Genomic DNA, 20,149 nt, shown 5'->3' with positions numbered 1-20,149 from the left:
CGAAATGAACGGATCTTCCTGTATCCACACACATCTTGGATTTCCTTTCATCACCAAAGGGCAAGTCAGAAAGTCTGCCCTTTGGATGCTAACATGGTACGCACACATTGAGGATGTTCAACTTTCTCCCAGGCTATAATGAGCATTTGGACACTTCATGGATAGATTTCTCCAGTGTTCTCACCTGATTAGGGCCCAACAAAGTACCCGTATTTTTTCAGTGTATAAGACCAGGAACAACTGGAGACCCACTGCTCTAAAGGAAGAAAGGAAACGGAAGAAGAGTGAGCTCAAGACCCCAGGAGAAAAAGCAAAGAGAGGTCAGGGAAAGAAAATAAAGGAAGAGAGCAAGCAAGTGCATTGGGCTGGTTGGGGACAGGAAGGGAGGAGCACGGGAGAAGACAGCAAGAAGTAAGAGATCATGGGGATGGGGAGAGGAAGGAAAAAACGGAAACAGGGTAGACATATCAGGACAACTGGGTGGGCATTTCATCAGACGTGCCCTTTCTCAAGTGCCATTCCTGGAGCCCTGATGTCCTGTGGTGGACAGCTGTATCATACTGTCATCTGTACTCTGCAAATGTCAGATCTCATTTAGCAGACGGTGAGAAAGATGCTAAAATAATAGGATGGTTCAAGAAAGGATCCTGGCCTGTATGTACCCAAAAGGTTTCATTCTCCTCCTCCAGCCTTTGAAAACCAGAAGCATCTCTTTACTGAGAGGTTTTTACCGTTATTGTCTGCCTTTCTCGCCTCCTCACCCCAGAAACCACATTCACTAAGGGGTCTACCCACCCTGAGGAAAGCAAGGCCAGCATTTTAAACCTGTTTCCTGTTATTTGTAAGCCATTCTTCCTTTAGCATCTGCAGGGAAAGGAAGTTCACGGAGAAACAGATGGGAAACCACGGCCACAAGAAGGGGAACGTGCCTCAGACACCAAGGGGATTGTTTTATTTGGGGAACACAACCAGATCCAAGTTATGAATAAATTTGATCAGGTTTCTCTTTCACCCGTCAAGGAAATGATTCAAGACTTTACTGGAATTACCCAGCATAATATGTTAGAGGCAGCCTTCCTAATTGTGGCAGAGTTTCCAGGTATCTCCTTTGTTAGGCAAATACAGGCAATGTATGGGATTAAACAATGTCATAGCCAATTGCTTCTTGTAGTCGGACAGGTCTAAACGATTAGACCACAACAACAACAACAAGCTCATCGGTTAGGCAAATGCTGACAATCTGCCCCTATGGGAAACAGCCACACCTGACTCAAAGTCAACCTGGATTCTAGTCTTCGCAGTGAAGGATGGAGGTGCCTGCTTGTGAAGAAGGGAGCAGTGTGATTTTAGTTGCTGTTGTTTAGTTGTTTAGTCATGTCTGACACTTCGTGACCCCATGGACCAGAGCACGCCAGGCCCTCCTGTCTTCCACTGCTTCCTGTTAGGTCAAATTCATGTTAGTTGCTTCGATGACACTGTACAACCATCTCATCCTCTATCGTCCCCTTCTTCTGAATTTAGTTAGGTTGTGTGAAATGGAGAAAAGATTGAGAAAATTAAGTGCTGGGATTGGAATGCCAGGAGCATTTTGGGATGCTAGCTGTCTCCTTAAAACTCAAAGTCCTAATGATAATCTTCATTACACAGAAATTGATTTAAAGGTTAGAAAATACCCTGCAGCTCATACAATGGAATTTTTAAAAATTAAATCCAGTTCCATGTGTGTTATACACTTGCAGAAAGACAGTTCATTAAATCCTTACATACCTCTTGAAACATGATGCCCTATTTGACAATGAGGAGGTCCTCAAAGAGCATGTAAAGGAGAATACCAGTTCTCAGTACAGCATGAGGTTACAAATGAAAGGTCTAAGACAGGATGGGAAGCTGTGCCCTTTCATGTGTTTAGACTACAGTGCCCATAATTCCTCCTAGTCATGCTGGTTTCGGATTCTGGAGGCTGAAGTCCGAAACATATGAAAGGCCAAATTTATCCCCCATATATGTATGTATAGAGACTACGTACAGTCAAGAAATCAGAAGACAGAGACTAGGAAAGGCAGCAATGAAAAGATCATCAAGTTTAAGGATATGTCACTGGAGATCAAGACCAAGATCATCCATACTGTACTATGGGTGTGAAAGCTGGACATTTAAGAAAGGTGAGAGGGGGGAAATGATTTGTTTGAAGTGTGGTGCTGAAGGAGAAATTGGCTGATTCCATGGACTGCCAGAAAGATCAGCAAGTGAGTCGTAGATCAAATCAAGCCTGAACTATCTTTAGAGGCAAAAAAGATTGAAACTGAAGCTGACCTACTTCGGGTACATCATGAGAAGACAGGATTCTCTGGAAAAGACAATAATGCTGGGAAAGGTGGAAGAGTGAAAGACCAAATATATGAGATGGATTTATTCCTATTTGGCTTGAGTTCACAAACACTGAGAAGGGCTGTTGAGGACAGGACATTTTAGAATTCACTCACTCATGGGGTTGTCATGAGTCAAAAGCAACTTGACGGCACATGACAACAACATTGTAGGACAGTGATTCCCAAACTTTTTTGGCGTCACGCCCATTTTGATTTCTCGGACCTTCTCATGGCTCCCCATCACTCCTTGAACATCAACAAACTCCCTTTAACAAAAACATCAGTATGTAATTTAACATAAAAAAATAAACATAAACACTTGGTAAAATATTTTAAAGTTAAAAAGACCAATATTAACTGAAGAAATTTGTTTGAGCTGCCTTACTTCCAAAATTGTCAAGGGGAACCTTTACCTTTACCTTTACCTTACTTCCACAGAGGAAAAAAGGGAATGAAAAATTAAATTAATAATAATGAGGAGGAGAAGAAATAGCTGATTAAAGGTTTTCATTCTTTATGATAAACTTAGTTTCACCATCACCTGCTTTCACTACGCCATTGGGAGAGGGGATAATATCTTGTTTTGGGAACAAATCGTCTAGAAGATATTGAAAGGATAAAAAACATGTATTATATGTCTGGATAAAAGAGGAGCATTGACTATTGCATGTAGAGTTTTATATAGTCGAGATGGAGAAGTGTGTGTTACTAAAACTGAGATTTGACCGTAAGTGATCAGACTGTGCATTTTAACATTGTGCTCCTTTAAGAATCTCTGACGTTGAAGATCCCGGGACGGTTACATATTTCATCCCAAAGATTTGAAAGCTTCACAGAGGAATTTCTACACATCGAGATACTCTTAGAAAAACAAAGTACTGTAACTGACATTATCCACTGGAAATTGCTGTAAGTGTATCTGTTCCTTTAAAAAAAAGCAATAACGGGTGAACGGAAATGTATTGACACCGTCTGAGATATGCCACACATATCAGAAACATCAGAGGAAGGTGGCCAATCGTATAATGAGCTCTTGGTGTCCTGAAATATGATTCTGAACATCACATTTCATGAGTACAGCTCTGACTTTTCACTTGTTTTGGACTACACCTCTTATAATTACTCTTGATAATGCTAGCTAGGGAATCTGGGGATTAAAATCCAAAATGTGTGGAGGGCCAAATTTATTCTGCTATGTAATAAGTTAGAAGCAGTACACAAGGAAAGAACAGGTGATGGGGTACTAAAATGGGCTCCTTCAGAATCAACTTTGAAGTTTAAATGCTTTGGGCCGTAATATTTATACAGTATATGTGTGTCTACTTCAGTTTTATTGATAACAAATGGTTTAAATGTTACAGTGTATCTCTTTTCTTACAGTTTTAAAAAATAAATAATGTAACAAATAGTTCACAAAGAAAGTACATTAACTGCATTCATCCTTATATAGATTCCAACTGAATCAAATTTGATTTTATGCTGTACATGTTTGAGTATTTCTGTATTCTCAAATTGTTTGGAAAAGATCCTTTTGCACCCTTATATATCTCATGATACGTCTCTCTAGAATTTTCTGTGTTGTATTTGTAGTGCTATTTTCACTTACTGGAGAGTTTTTCTCACTAAATTTAATAGGACATACCTGAAAAGGAAAATAAGCATTGCAAAACACAAGCCTGTCTAAGACAGAATCCAAATGATGGATGCTTACTTAACTGGGCACCCCACTAAATTCCAAATTACACAATAGATCAACTAGCAACTTTAAACCACTTTCATCTCAAGGGAAAGTGAAGCATACACAGAGATCTAATTACCAAAACCAACTGGTTGCATCACGGCACTAACTAGAAACTATGGTCGCTTCAGGATCACAGAATCATTGTAGAGTTGGAAGGGACCTTGGTGGTCTTCTAGTCTAACCCCCTGCCCAAGGCAAGAGACCTCATACCATCCTGGACTGATGGCTGTCCAATCTGTTTTTCAAAACCTCCAGCAATGGGGCACCCACAACATCGGAAGGATGGAACATTCTTTTACAGAACAACATTCTAAATCTGATACTCATTATAAAATGTGCGTTCTATGTTCCAAATGCAATTTGGGTTGCACTGCCATATGCTCTTACTTTCTAGCACAAACTTTTAAATCCAGCAAAGAGTTATCTGATCTGTTCATTGCAATAAACCAAGTGGCCCCACAGCATCTTAAATACTAACAAGTATATGATGGCATTTGTGGACCAGAGTCTTAATTCATCGGATGAACAGACCATCACCCTAAGTCATCAGACACACAGGTAGATGTGCAGACACGCACAGTCACATGTGACTGAACACATTTAATGCCACTTGTTCATGACTTCAAAGTCACGGATCTGCATTTTCATTAGCCACTTAATTGCATTTCAGTTTCTACTTCTGTCAGCTGAGATGACCCTTACCTTGTTATCAGCCAGAGTCAAACTAATCAACAGAAGAGTGCCAAGGATGAGCAGGAGGGCCTTCATGATGCAATTGAGGGTAGCTCAGTGCGATCAGACTTTAGCACAGGATGGTTTTTCTCTCTCTGCAAGAAGAGACTCAGAGGTTTCACACTTTTCATGCATAGAGGGAAAAGAAACGGGACAAAGCTCACGGACCACAAACTCCTCCCTCCCCCATTGCTTCCTGTTCTTCTCATGGTGCAGTTGCAGGGTTAGGTGATGCTTTTTGGAACAGACTGATAGAATAATACTGCCAATAACAAGCCTTCCAACACACTCTTGAAAATTCTGGGGGTTGGTGGGTGGGTATCCTATTATTGAATGGGACATAGGAACCAGTGTGCAGGGCCTGAATTTTACCCTCCCATGGAAATGAATCCTCTTTATCATAGATGGGCAACTTGTCATATTGTGTATGTTCTGTTTCTTTGTAGCCTAACCTAATGCAAGGATGTACAATCACATTTTCTCTTGAAACTTCATAATCTAAGCAATGCTTTTAAAGTGTTTTTTATAAATTGTTGTCTCACAAATTATTAAAGGAAGTTGTGATGATTTTGCAGAAATTGTACAAGCACTTTTTTGACATTACCATCTGCCTTTGCAGCCCTTCTGAGTTGTGTTTTATTTTGCATAACTCTCAGGAAATGGCTGGCCTTCAATTTCAGGTATGCATGTGGATTACTGCTTGCATAAGACAATACAGGGGAAGGGGAATAAAATCTACAACTGGCAATACCTTTTTAAGAGGACTCAAACCTGCCAGAAAAGTGGCAAGCATTTAAGTCCTCTGGAGCTCTTCCTTAGGTTAGGTGGGATGCTCCCCTAATTTGATGAAGAGCTTTGGAGGATCTGAAAGCTTACACCCCTTTAACTTGGTCTTAAGAAAGATAAATCCCAATTATGGATTTTGTTTGTTTCTTTTGATGTGCCAAAATGATTAGTTCTTTTAAAAACTACTTAAAAATAAGGGTATAAAGCAGAAAATCCCCCCCCCCCATTCCACTTCTTCTTTATGCCAACCTAATATGCAAAATAACAGTGCTTAGAGCAGTCATAGCAGGGTAAAACAGGTTTCTTCCTATTTCTTCTACCCTGTCCTCCTTGACCCTAATAAAATCAAGTTCAATTAGCTACAGGGGTTTGCCAGCCTTGTGTCCACCATCTGGTTAATACATGAGAAGCTGATTTAGGGGATCTCCTCAACCTTTCAAACATGTGGTGTTAGACCACAACTCAGGATTGCCACCAAATTACGAAACTCACTATAAAACCTTAGGCCACTCTCAGTTTGATCACAGGATCAACCTGTGATCAACCACAGGGATGATGTCAGATAAAGTGGGGAGGAAGAGAATGAAATATGCCACTTTACGATCACTGAAGAAAAGGCAGAATATAAATGTAACTGTCATTAAATAATAAAATTAAGTCAGTGAGCAGGCGTTAAATAATAAACATGGATCATTAAAAAAAGATCAGGAAAAAGTTGTGTGCTCCCCAAAACAATTCAAAAGGAGGAACACTATTGGGCCACTAAAAAACAAAACAAACAAAAAACAATCGGCTGGCTTTTGATGATAATTCATCTTCTTCAGGCAGTGCACTAAGTTCTTGTGAGTAGTTCCAAAATGATATAGTTTTATTCAAGTCCCTTTTTGGGGGGGCTTGGTTTAGCTTCTTAAATGGAAATAGCTGCAGCCTGCAAGAGGAAATGAGGGGGGATCATGTTTAACTTTTCGATAAAAGCAGAGAGACGCCTCTTCCTGCAGCTGCTCGGTTTCAAAAGTGAAGGGCCAGGCGACGCAAGCATGGGGGAATCCTGCCTCCAAACATGGATCCTGCCCCCGTGCAAAGAAATAACACACGATTTATTTTATTTTATTTTATTTTTGAGGCAGAAAGCATCTCCCCCTGCAGCACCGCTTGCTCAGAGCGCAGGTCGGAAACCCTCCCGCAGGCCTGGGAGCGGTCGCCTAGGCAACCGTTTGTCAACATGATGGCGGCGCCTGCTTCAAGCCTTCAGATGGGCGGGTAAGTGGCTGTACCCGTCGAGAAAGGGCGAACGCCCTCCAGGCGGGAGATGATTGTCTGGGTTGCATCCCGAACCCCAAGCCTCTTTGTGGGACGACATAAAAGACAATGCAACATTTGCTCGCAAGTAAGACGAGTGAAACGTATTTCCAAGGAAGCGTGTGTGTGTATATAGGATTGCAGCCTAGCAGTGTCGTCTTGTGTATTGCATGGCTCCTCAGAAGTAAATCCCGCCCGCTTATTCCCATGGGGTTTGCTCTTTCAGTCCGCCCGCCCCCCCCCTTTACCTGCAACACCAATTGAATTGGCCTCATTCGATGCTGTGTCAGAATGAAGTGGGCAGGTGTACTTGGCCAAAGGTCCGTGTGAAGCTGTGAGGTTCATGTTTTGCGTGAGCACAGTCAAATGCACACCTTTTTAAAGAATGACCCATGGTTTTTCATGCTCCACACGGTTGTTACTCCTGGAGCTTGGTGTCTTAGTTAATTTTATTTAGCCAAGTCTTGAGCAATAATAATAAGCGGACAGTTTATTGGAGGAAAGGGCAACAGGTTTATTCAGATAAAACAAGTGTGCACTTCAGTGCCCAGTAGGGTGGGGACCATGAGATCAACAGCGTTCAAGTTTTTCTACAGTTCTAAAAAGGAAACAAAAGTATGCAGCCGTTCCTTGGTCCTTGAGGAATACATATGCATTGGTTACAATTTCTCACATCTCAGCAAAGCAGTTACCCATGCACAGAGCAGCTTATCTCTAAGGAATGTTGAGTCTTCCTTACAAAGCACTTCCTCTTCTTTGGCATTTGCCCCGTCCTTCACAGCCCCTCCTCTAGAAGCTGCAATAAGCATGTAGCATCAATGTCCATGAAGGTGTTTTCATTTCATAAAAAGAGGGGCGTGTTTGGCGAGGCCAAATACATTGCATAATGGCAGGGGTGGCCTGAATACAGCAACAGATCAGAACACACAGGGCCAGGAAGATGGCCAACCCAAAAAATAGGGATTATACCCATCCAGGGAGCCAATCAGTCAACCATCCCCATAAGGCAAGGTCTCTGGTGGCATCTGGATCCCACTGCATGCAAAGGGCAGCTAATGGTCACTCACAGTCAAAGGCTTTGCTCTAATCTAGAAAGCAAAGAGTAATATATTTCCACGTTGATTTTTCAGCACCCCTAAACTAGGTTTCAATTTTCCTCTTGGATTTTATGGAAAATATCTTTTGTTGTTCTCTTCTATTTTTTAGCACTGATTATTTCATTAGTTTTCATAGAGACAGTTGCAAACTGCTGTATTTAAGATTTTAACCATATACCTGTCACCACTCACTTTTCCTTCTTGACTGGTTTTAACAATTTTAAGGGTTTCATCCGTTATCTGTGTATAGGAATCATCTACTCGGATAATATCCCTTGTTTCAATTCGCAGTTCTTCATGGTTAGTTACATTTAGTACAGTAGGACCTGCATATCCAGGGGAATTGGTCCAAGCCACCCCCGAGGATGCTGAAACACGCAGATTAAAGCAAACACTATACATAGCGGGATCTCTGGTCTCCTTGTAATGGCCAGTTCTGGTAACTTCATCTCTAGAAACACATATTTCTATTTCTATGGTATAGATAAGCCCTAAGTGCAATTCTCAGTTCAATATGGTAACAACAAGTTATAATACAGCTTTTATCTTCTCTGCACTACAGGATATGAAACTGTGTTCAAAATAAATCATGACATCTCCTCTCTCCTCTTTGGGAAAGATTCGCAGAATGCCACTTAAGTTGCAGACATCAGAGTAAGTGAGTTCATGCAACTATCTGGCCCAGTGGTAGCAACAGAACAAGCTTGGGCTTCTAGCCCATAATGACTGGTGGCTCCTGTTTTTTGTCATCATTGACTCACTTTTGTTGCCAGCAGTTTAGATATTAATGGCTGTGTGTTGCGTTATTTTGAGGGGACAGCACATTTACACAGTTATACAAGCTGTATATTCACTGTTTGACATTGTAGCCAAATGTCATTTCTTCCGTTTTGTCCCATGAAAAGATATACTAAAATATTTATGAAATGTGAGAGGGGTGTACTCATTTCTGTTACATACTGTATATTTAAAGCAAATAGTTCACATAATTAATAATTGATTTCCTGTTTGTTATATATATGAATGTTACATCCTATTTTCCTCTGGATTTCAGGAAAAGGACAGTGCCATTCAAGGAGAGTATCCAGAATGGTATGTAATAGGGATGGAAATTGTGGCAGCTGGCCACTCAGACAAGGAGGCAGGGCAGGGATTCTTGCAATGCTGTCTTTGAGTGGGCGGCTGCTGGAGGAGGTGGAGGAAGTAAGTCCAGGCTCCTGCCCAGACTGGAAGATATCATGACAGGGAGCGAAGGAGAAGTGTGCTGCCAGATCAGTGGGCAAGCTGGCGGAGGGAGGGGGAAAGCAATATGTGGCAGCTGTGCTGCTGTACACGTGGCCCATTTCTACAACTGAAGGTTGACTCAGCCTTTCATCCTTCTGGGGTTGATAAAATGAGCTTGCTGGGAGGCAAGGTATTGTCTACATCATTTTGTTGTAAACCAAGCAGAGAGTGGTTTTGCACTATGGAGTGGTATATAAGTTGAAACAACAATAACAACGTAGGCATGGAAAGATATATAGAACTAAGCTCTGATATCCCACCTAGGAAGGTGTTGTATGAGGCTGAGCTGTGATTTCAGGCTAGAAGGATGCTACTTGGAACTGAACTTTGGTTTATTAGGTTATTGTAATGTCAACCCCCCTTCACCCCGGCCATCCCTTCAGCAGGCATATGTTTCCTTTTTATAGGCAGAAAATGAGGGTGTGTGACTTAAACAAGGTCTGTTGAAGGGTAGGGAATTCAGCTTTGTTCCAGGATGCTGGATGCCTTTAACGGTGACCTGATGTATCCATGTCTGTTGTGTTAAATTTCCACTGGCCTTGGTAAATAAGGCTTGGACCCCTTCTGCCAAATATTCCATTTATTTATCCATTAAAAATTGCTTTAATTTTAATACTATACCATTTCCCATATAATAATGAGCAACTGTATAAGCTAGTTTTTTAAACTAGTACCCATAGTTCCCAGCCTCTGTTAATTAAAACAGAACATTTGAAACTCTTAATATATCCCTTGCGGAAACTGAAGGTGCAATTTCGTGTCATGGAAATATATAGGGCGTGGGTCAGCTTGTTTTGACCCAGGCATAGGCTTTTAAAAAAACTGAGTGTATGTTTCACTTCTCGTAAATCTGCCTTCACTAGAAAGTTGTACTGATGGCACTGCAAGGAAACAGGCCTCTATTTCATAAGAACAGAGCAGAAGCTGCAAGATACAATCTTTGTTTAGGACTTGATAATGGTTTTGTATTTTTGGTTCACAGAGGATGAAGCTGTTATGATGAATGAAATTCTGGGGCCAGGAGCACAGATTCCAGTCAGTAGACCTTCCTGTTCAAATGGAACCGCAACAAAAGCTGGTACGCTTGATATGAGTAGAAGAGCTAGAGATAAGATTGTTTACAAGTGATGCTAAGAACTTGTGCCAGCTTATGGGTTCTGTATCTGGGCTAGACAATAGCACAATTCCTTTCCATTAATTGAAAGTTTTCCCTTTCCTGAAGAAACTCAGAGAATATGTACCCTTTGTTCTTATTAAGTGGTGTGTGTGTGTAAATCTTTTATTGCTCTTCACAGCATAGGAATTTGCTGTGTGGCACCAAATATCAATCTGTGCCAACCTCACTTTTGCATATTAGAACAAAAACATACATTTCTAAGCCTAATGCTTCTTGAGATGCATGTGGAAACAAGCTTGGATTACACAATCCACATGTAGGAAACATGATATCTTTATTTAGACCCATAAAAATCAAACTTCTAGTGCAAGCTTTTGTGAATAAAAAAATCATTTCCTCGGGCCTAGCATAGAAAAATTATAAATGAATATCCCAAAATGATCATGGCATGAAAACATGTGAGCAGTGATCAAAGAACCGTTGAATATAAGGGGCCTTTAAATCTTTTCCCACCCCCTCAGGTAGGGAGTACCGGAGCCAATTAGAAAGCTTATTTTGAAACTGGTAAGGTTGAACGGTTTAAAGAGTCAAAAATTCCATGGGGCAGGGGTAAGCCCTATGGGGGTGGGGTGGGACAAGCCAATTTGAAAATATATTATGCTGTGGCTTTGAATGTGTTTCAGAATTTGAGGTTTATTTATTTATTATTTGAGGAGAGGGGACCAAATGTACACTTTGTTCCTATTTCTATCTCACAAACAACTGGACTTCATCACATCACTTTTAAGCTAGCAAGAAGTTGCCTGATGAATTTTGCCTTGCGTTTTCTTCTTTTGTTTGTTTGTTTCCTGTATTCTGGTGGTTGTAGTCTGCATCAGGCGGTGTCCCTCGTGTCTGCTGCCATTTTCCAGAGAATCCTGTCTTCTCGTGACTTTCCAAAAGAGGGCAACCACAGTTTTAACATTTCTGCCTCCAGATCAGGCTTGCTTTGATCTGGGACCCAATTGTTTTTCTGGTAATCTGTCAGACATACTTTGATTTGGATTCCTGCACTGAGCAGGGCATTGGACTGGGTGGCCTTATAGGCCTCCTCCAATGCCTTTATTCCATGATTCTCTCCTTGACATTGACTGTGCATGTTGTAAAACAATGTGAGGACCGTGGTTGATCCTGGACTCACAGTTTGATTTCCCAAGGCCTGGTTCTAGACTTCTTTTGGATTAACTGTGTGCAGTCCCTGACATGATGGAAAGGAGAAATGATATTATCACGAATTATCCCCACCACTTCATCACTCCAGGGCATCAACATAATGTGGCAAGTGACACGCACAGAGGCTCTGGAACTTGTCTTCACCTCCTGAGTACTGTAACGTAGGAGTGGCAGAGTACAACAACATGCAGAAAGTTGTAAGACTAAAGAAGGAAGGGAGGGGAAAGAGGAAAAAATTAAGACTAGCGTGGGTGGTAGATGTGAGAAGTTATGATAAGAACAGAAGTGAAAGGGGGAAAATTAACATAGGGTGGGAAGCAAACTGATAACAACCAGCTTCTGTTTTCTACATATAACTTTTTGGATTGCAGCCAGCGTCTGTATGTTTTCTTTATTTAGGGATCCCACCTTATTTAGGGATTCCACTTTATGCCCATTTGTTTTTGTTTTTTTAATAGTCCTTAATGAACAGAGTAGACCTTTGGTCTAGATGGGCAAGGTATAAATTTAATAAAATAAAAATAAATAGGTAAATAAAATAAAACTGTCTCCCATGGATTGGGATCTGCTCGCATAAATGGATCTTTTTTTCTTGCTAACTATCACTTGCAAACAACAGCAGACAAACAGGGATGTTCACAAGGGTCTGAGTCCCAAGTCCAAGGCTTTGGTTCCAATCCAAACTTCCTTTTAAAAATAAGCTCTTTCCCCCAGGAAGCAAGGGAAGGATGGGTGGTTTCTGTGTGAGGTGTCTGTGGGGGGCGGAGGTCTGAGGCTTGTGAACCAGCTTCTACTGGGTTTATGGTGTCCTTCATTAAAAGAATAGGGACTCACAGAAGAGAATAGCTTCAAGTTCTCCAGAGTCCACCCCTTTTTCATTTAAGGTCTTAATAACTCATTCTGAGACATTGGTAGGAGAAAGAATAAAAATCCTTCATTACTTACAGTTGAGAACAGATGAACAGCAAACTAACAAACAACACTGCTTCCAACGAACTAAAGAGAAGGGAAAAAAGAGAAAGCACTCAGCAGAGAGGCAGGACTTTCTATGAATTCAGAGGTGGGAAGGAATGATTGATCAGTGCTGAATAGATTGACAGTCACTCCAGGCCAGAAAAGTCCCTCCCAGCCAAACAAACTAGAGGCAGCATGTGAAGTTGTAACACTCCCAACAGTTTGAAAGAGGTTTATTGATCATAGTGTGAACTTACAAAAGTTGTCACTTTGAAGACAACCCCCACCCCCAAATTAAAAAGTCTTTTGCTGGAGATAATGCAAGAACAGCAGAACAAAATGAGCATACTTAACTTTTACGTTGTACTGTCTGTTCACAGCCTAAGTATAGATAGGATCATGCAAGAAGAGGAAGTGCATGAAAAATTAGACCTCGTAAACAAAAGGACTTTGATTTACAGAATGTGTTTTGAAAAGATAACAGATTGACCAGGGTATGAACTGTGTTCCATATAAAGATGGCTCTGAAATTACACTTGCCCAAAGTTTTTGTCTCTTAGATTAAAGGATGCAGGTGTTCAGTGCTTAACCAAATTATGTGAAATTTCACTTTTCTCTCCTGTAAATCCACAAACACAAACAGCCACATGCAAATGATGTCACGTCTGCAGCCTTTCTCCCCGGTCATCAGTTCTCCCTCCCCCCCACTGCCTTGGCTCATTTGCAGGCAAAATGGGTGGAGTTTATGTCATGTGGAGTTCCTTCGCCTCTCCTGCTGTCCAGTTCTGCTGTGTTTCCGCCTGTACATGCTCATGACCTAAAACATCTGGAGAGACATCTGGATGGACCATCGTAGTATTCCTATCTTAACCAAAATGTTCATCTGCCTAAGAGATGGGGATTCTGTGGGAACGAAGCCTTAAGAATGCCTACTGAAAGGTCACTCTGAGTTGAAGGTATCCAAAATCTAATTTTCAACCCTATTGACTTACATCAGGTGTGGGCAACAGATGGCAACCCCACTCCTGTGTTGAGCCTGCCCCAACACCATGCTGATGGAGAATCTGTCAGTTCTGAAAGAGGAAAGAGAATCGTATCTTGCAGACCTCTGTGGTGTCGGATGATGCTGTGGGCCTCCCTTGTACCACTGATGTTGTTATAACAAACTCACCAGTTACTACTGAATTTCAGTGGAAACTTTGGTGCAGCCTCCAGTGTGTTCAAAATTCATTACCCTTAAACCTGAGAAGTTGACCATTCCAACAAATGATTACAAGGGAATTCTTGGTTATCTGTTAAGCCGTTTTCTCCTACTGGTGAGCCACAAACTGGCTGTTCCTTATTTCTGCCAGGGAGCTGGACAGAGAATCAACATCAGTAACATACCAAGCATTCTGGCACTGTGTAGGAGCACAATGTGTCATTGTCAGACTGGCAGCTGAAACTAATGTGTAAACCTCCATTGTTCTCATGATGTGTTGCTTTCGTGCCTTTAGGGGTTGCTCCCACTGATATGGAGCTGATGTCATGCATGATGCAGAAGATCGCTTCTTTGGAGCAGCAAGTCAAGAACCAAGCGCAATCCATTCAGCGCAGGGTGAATATTGCGCTTCAGTTGCTTATGGCAGTTCAAATTGATGCCAGTTGAAGTCCGATTGGCATCAAGATTTTATGGGTTTGTGATTTGTGACTCATTTACTCTATTTATAGGCTGTCCTGCAACAAAAAAAATTCTCCGGTGACTTGCAGAGCAAAGTAGCAAAATCAGCAAAATGAAGCAGGAGGATTGGTAACATAGTAAAATGCAGAAGGTCAAAAACAACCAAATAGGGTTAAAGCAGTCACTTAAAAGAGTACCAGGGAGTAAACATCCATTGAACTAAAACAATAAGAATCAAAAAGGGATTTAACCTGGGGGAATGAAAAGATATTTAGCTCTAAAAATGCAAAACCAAACAAAAGGGAACAGTAAGGCCGAAATCCTGTAGGGAGGCTTCTGCCTGCACAGTGGAAATGGTGCCATTGCCAGCTGCAGACTGCTGCTGATTAAAGACTTTATTTCTCATCTTTAGACTGCACATTTCATTGTGTACCATGTGCACTCAGAAAGTGAAAAAAGAAGTCTTCAATCAGCAGCAATTTGCTATTGGTGAAATTAGTCCTGTTGTGTATGCAGAGCTGTGTAGCAAGATATTGGCCAAAATCACAACGTGCCTGCTTATTTTTGTACCACCTTAAAATTTTGAGACATCTGTTTCTCCTTTGGGTACCCAGATGGACTTGTAGGACTAATTCTTTGGTTCTGCAGCAAGGTGGAAGTAGGTGCACATTGGCAGAGAGAGACATTTGGGTGTCGAATCTTGAAGAGGTTTAAAGTTCCAGTCAAACACATGGAGAGAATTCAGAGCAGTTATCAAGACATGCATCTTGGATGCTGTGCCCATTGCTATCCATAGCTGGTGTTCCTGCTTATGCCAGTGAAAAAGGAGCTATAGAGGAAGCCTGAGTAGTTATTCAACATGAGAGCTGCTTCACATTGGTTATAAATGGACCAGTGTACAGGAAACATACATCAAAAAAAAATTGTAGCACCTTAATGATGAACAAATATATTCTTTTTTCATTTATCTAGAAATATTTATGACTTGGAGCATGCATTTACTTGCCCAGATATCACTCAGTTAAAGATGGGCACATTTTAAAAAAATGAACACCAACTTCAGAACTTAAATTCTGCAGCCGGAATAAATGTTGCCTTCATATCTGGTGCTGAATGCATGGAAAAACCAGCTTTGCCCAGCCTATGAATAGATAGCTGGAAGCTGGAAAAACAAATCTGACTCTTCAGTAGCCACATAAAAATGAATGATTAAGTGCTGTTGTTTTGTTTTTTAAAGATGTTCTGTTGGTTTATTGGGCTGTGGGTGGGTGAGTGTATATGTATGAGATGGAGGGCTAAGAGCAATGCAGTTTCTTCCTCTCATCATTTTCAGATCTACCTGCATGAACAATCAGACATGTAAATACTGTAGAGCCCATTCACCCTATGACCTCCCAATGACCAGTTAAAAAAAAGAAAAACAAGCTAATTTACCAAATGCCAACTGAGGCATGGTTAAGTTAGAATAAACTCACAATCTTAAAGGAGCTCTGCTTCACTTAATTCAGCCCTCCGAGAACATAGGAATGCTTCCAACCAGCAGAAAATTATCTTGTTTATTTATTTATTTATTTATTTAATTTATATGCCGCCCACACTACCCAGAGGTCTCTGGGCGGATTACAACAATTGAGCTGCAGTTGATTATGGTGTTGGATTTGAAGTTATCCTAAAAAATTACAATGTTTTTGTCTTTTCCCTTTGGTTCTGTAGGATAAGAAGATCAAAGAGCTTGAGGAGGAAATAAACATCCTTCAGAAAGGGAAAGGTAATAGGATACCATGTTTACTTTTATTCCTTTTTTTCCCTTTCCTCAACAGCAACCATGGGCCATGACTCACTAGGGATGAGGGTTTTGTAACTAAAAGGTATCCTTCCAGACAAACCAGTGAGCATGTAAAAATGTAAAAGGGACATCTGTCAGAATATGACCATAAACTTTGAAGCGGTCTGATAGTTTTATGGCCTTAATGTTTGGAATTGGCTAGGCTTATATGTGGAATTGTCCATTTGAGTGATACATGTCTGAAATAAAAACTTTTTCTTTTCTATTCTGTGCCAGAATGTTAATCGATAACAGAGACTAATAAGAAAGAAGAAAACGATGTAGTCCTTGTACACAGTTTGAAGGTGGGGTGGGTGGTACCTTTATTGGAGCACTTAAACATCTCAAACATAAGCCAGCTTTTGACTGTTGCATTTCAAGTCCTCATCAGGCTTGGCATTACAGAGCTGGAAGTAATGCAGAAGAAACATAACTTTCCAAAATCCCTGAGCAGATGTACGGGCCAGGTTTCCTTGTTTAAAGCAAATTCCCAAGCTCTTCTGATTTTTTTTTTCCATTAGAGGAATCTCCAGGGTCAAGCAGAACAAAAGAATTGGAAAAGTTATGCCTTAAGCTACAGCGTCAGATTTGGGAAATGGAGGTAAGATTAATTGAAGGGGCTAGAGTTTATTTCTTTTGGTAGAAATCTGAGCTTTTTCATTAGGTTCTACATTGGTGAACAGTCCTTAGGCTTGAACAAGAATCTTTGAGCAAACATGTGTTCTCAAGTGCTTCTAACACCAGGGAGGGTGGGGAGAGAGGTGGAGGGAGTTTTCCTTTTGCCTCTTGATTTCTCTTCTATTGAGGGAAAAAGGGGACATTAAAAGGGGAAAGTATGTCTGGGCCTGTGGATTTGATGGCTGTAGTGGAGGTACAGGACTTTTCTCTCAAGCCCTTGGATTTTGAAGTTTATGTGTTTGGTCAGAAACAGACATTACAGATGATCCATCATTAGAAGAGGGAATTTCTTAACAACTGGAAGTATCTGAGTAATTAGCAAAAGCTTTTTTTCTCAGTTTACCTTACAGCAACAGGTGATACTTTATTATTTCTCTATACAAGAACAGGTGATACTTTATTAGCCACTAAAAATAAAAAAAATTTAAAAAGAATGAAGCAGACAGCTAGTTTTTGATGATAGTTAATCTTCCTGAGCCTGTGCACCAAGATCTTGTGGGTAGTTCAGAAAATTGTATATTAGAGTCCCAAAGTTTTATGGCCATTGTTCAGACCAAGTGAGCTTTTTAAGATGCTTTCAGAGGCAGTCTGCAACTGGCTTGTGACAGTGGCTATGCTTTCAAATTCTTCCCCAGCTGTTTGGAGTTTTTCACCCAACTCTTTAAACAGAGATTGTCTTCAGGACTGAATATGGATTTCTACTGAAGTCTGACTGAACCACATTTCTCCAAACATTTTTTTTGCCCTAAACTATGCAAACCTCTTTGGATTTGCATTTTCTGAACCCCCGTGTTTAATTTGACTCGGAATCTGTCCTCCCTTCCGAATTGCTTTAATTGGGTTTCAGTTCCAAACTAAAATCCCCATTAGAGGAAATATAAATGTTCTTTTCTATCATGTTGCCTCTTAACACCCCTTTTAATTTTCTCACACTGGCTTGGGCTCTTCATTCTGGTGCCCTGTTTACACTGCTCACATTTCTCCTCCTGCAGCAGTTTTTGAATGACTATGGACTGATCTGGGTTGGAGAAGGGACGGATTCTCCAGAAGCACTGGAATCTCCAAAGGAAGAAGGAAGTCAACCACCCAGGGGTTTCTGGAAACCAGGTTGGCTGGGACAAATGACTGTCATTTATTGTGGTCCTGTCTTCCCTCCCTCTGTGAAATCTATGCCTATTGAAATTTGAGATTGTACATACCATGGGGACACGAAGAATCAGACACGACTAAATGACTAAACAATAACAACGAACATACCATAGGAAAAAGACCTGGTTTTTTTTCTTTATAAACCTCCATAATATGTACATTAATGATACTGTGCACATAGTATAAAGGTAAAGGTTCCCTTTGGCAATTAAGTCCCGTCATGTCCAATTCTAGGGGCCAGTGCTCATCCGGATTTGTAAGCCAGAGACCTGGCATTTGTCCGTAGACACTTTCCATGGTCACACGGCTGGCATGACTAGACACAGAAAGCTGTTACCTTCTCACCGAGGTGGTGCCTATTCACTTATTTGCATTTGCATGCTTTTGAACTCCTAGATTGGCAGGAGCAGAGACAAGCGACGGGAGTTCACTCCCTCACACGGATCCAAACTGCCGACCTTTCTGTTGACAGCCCAGTGGCTCAGCAGTTTAACCTGCAGCACCATCCGTGTTCCAGTATGGTGTTCATTAAATAACCATAGCAATTATTATTTATCATGTACTTTATTTTTATCCCCATTTTCTCCCAAAATGAGATCCAAGCCATAATAGCCATAATAAGGGTTCCAGGTCCAGGTCGGGTCGGATCCTTTTCGAGCCTTGTCTTGGTGCTGGAAATGGCTTTGGAGTTAAATTAGATTGGCTAGATGTTGACCGACTCATTGCTTTCTCCTCTGTCATTTCTCATTTCTTTGTCCTAGGTGACTCTGTGTTATTGGACTCGTAATGTGTTTCTCTTGTTTTTGATTAAATTGACTTTTCTGGTTAATTTTTGTTTTAATAAACTGCCATCAGTTAAACCCTTGACGTTAAAGGGTAAGCCACCTTGTGAAGCCTTTGCATTAAAAAGTAGGGTATAAATGATGGGGAGGGGGGGAAATTGCCATACTTCCCTCCTAGTTTTGATAACGCCTGTCCTGTATCTTTTATATATGCCACTGGAAAAGAAGAAGAAACCATCCATGATAGGAGTTCAAAATGCAAACCTAACTACAGAAATGTCACTCTAGCAAGACTCTTCCATTGCTTTGCCACAATCTGTTTCCCTAGTTTAAAAAGGCATTTGCATTTGAACTGTTGTAATTTTCAGAAATGATGCGGTTCAGAGCATGGGCTTATATGGGAACAATAGGTTGCCGGTTCCCTTGTTAATTTTCAGCCACGTCTTGTCCTGAATGGCGTGCAGCTACTCAAGCTCATCGCTGGCACACTTGCTGATCCTACCTCACAGGCCGTCTCTTGTGGTCCTGGTGGGGAAAACGTTCTGCAAGAAAATCGGGTCAATGGCTGTGGAGATTTCTGGTCCTGTGGCAGTCATGCAGAATGTGGAAGTCTGGTGGGTTGACCTGTTCCCTCTGCTTATCATCTGAGGGAATCCTGAGTTTTAGGTCCAGGTAGGGTTGAATCCTTTTCTAGCCCTGTCTTGTTGCTAGAAATGACTTTGTAGCTAAATAAGATGGGCTTGAAGTTGCCCTACTCATTGCTTTTCCCTCTGTAATTTCTCTTTCCTTTGTCCTAGGAGAGTCTCTTGTTTCAGGGACCCCAATGAATTTTGACTTAATTTTTGAAAATCTGAAAGATTTGAATGCATTGGCTGGGGAAGGCACGTCCCAAATTGAGCACACTGCTGTCGGTGCGAGGCTGAGGGAGTTGGACACGATCCCCCTCACCTTCTATCAGAATGGGATCGTCATGTTCAACGGGCCCTTCCGGTCTTACGAGGAGTCTTCTACACAGGTATTAGTCACTTCTTGGAGAAAGGGAACTGCTGACCGACAGGTTTCTGCTGATGTGCGCTACGTGATATAAGAGAGACTTCCCTGACAGCACAAATCCCCGCTTTTTCTCCAGAAACCACTCTGGAGTAAACATGCCTCTTAAGAGTAAACCTGGCATCTTGTCAGTTATTGTTAAGCAACTGTATAAGAGGGCAGATACATGCCAACACTTGACTCATAATGAAAGTAGTCAAGCTTTCCTGGGATAAACACTCCTTCCACATTAGTCAGAGTTTGGGCTCTGCAGGATGAAGTGCAGAAAAAAAACTGGCTCTGCTTGTTTCCAGCAGACTCTGGCTATCCACAGCCCTGATTTGCTGGTTCTTATCACATCATTTCCCGGTGCCCTATAGAATATTTTTCTACATTAAAAAAAACTGGCTTGTAATGATGATAGTTATAATACTA

At 41.2% G+C, this 20,149-nt stretch overlaps 1 protein-coding gene and 1 long non-coding RNA gene across 5 annotated transcripts in view; one reads left to right on the top strand and one right to left on the bottom strand.

Annotated features, from left to right (window-relative positions):
• The first annotated feature begins 236 nt into the window (after positions 1-236).
• The window catches only part of UBXN11 (UBX domain protein 11), a 29,444-nt gene continuing 9,531 nt past the window's right edge, over positions 237-20,149 (top strand). Inside the window, exons 1-9 of one of the 4 annotated variants that reach the window (XM_020803247.3) lie at positions 237-6,888; positions 8,587-8,678; positions 9,079-9,116; positions 10,291-10,386; positions 14,088-14,188; positions 15,965-16,019; positions 16,598-16,677; positions 17,747-17,861; positions 19,483-19,700. In XM_020803247.3, coding sequence (XP_020658906.3) covers positions 8,614-8,678; positions 9,079-9,116; positions 10,291-10,386; positions 14,088-14,188; positions 15,965-16,019; positions 16,598-16,677; positions 17,747-17,861; positions 19,483-19,700 — 768 coding nt within the window. In that variant the 5' untranslated portion in view covers positions 237-6,888; positions 8,587-8,613. Of the gene's footprint in view, positions 7,016-8,586; positions 8,679-9,078; positions 9,117-9,306; positions 9,359-10,290; positions 10,387-14,087; positions 14,189-15,964; positions 16,020-16,597; positions 16,678-17,746; positions 17,862-19,482; positions 19,701-20,149 lie in introns of those variants that run through there. The other 3 variants (XM_020803248.3, XM_072980139.2, XM_072980140.2) reach the window with 3 other exon arrangements.
• Positions 9,782-12,790, bottom strand: LOC144584267 (uncharacterized). Its single transcript, XR_013538398.1, has 2 exons — positions 12,583-12,790; positions 9,782-11,662 (listed from the first exon to the last, which is right to left on the bottom strand). It is a non-coding gene; the product is annotated as an uncharacterized LOC144584267 (long non-coding RNA).

This window comes from Pogona vitticeps, chromosome 9, assembly GCF_051106095.1.
Source record: "Pogona vitticeps strain Pit_001003342236 chromosome 9, PviZW2.1, whole genome shotgun sequence".
Classification (NCBI taxonomy): domain Eukaryota; kingdom Metazoa; phylum Chordata; class Lepidosauria; order Squamata; family Agamidae; genus Pogona; species Pogona vitticeps.
This window is presented reverse-complemented; position numbering and strand designations above follow the sequence as displayed.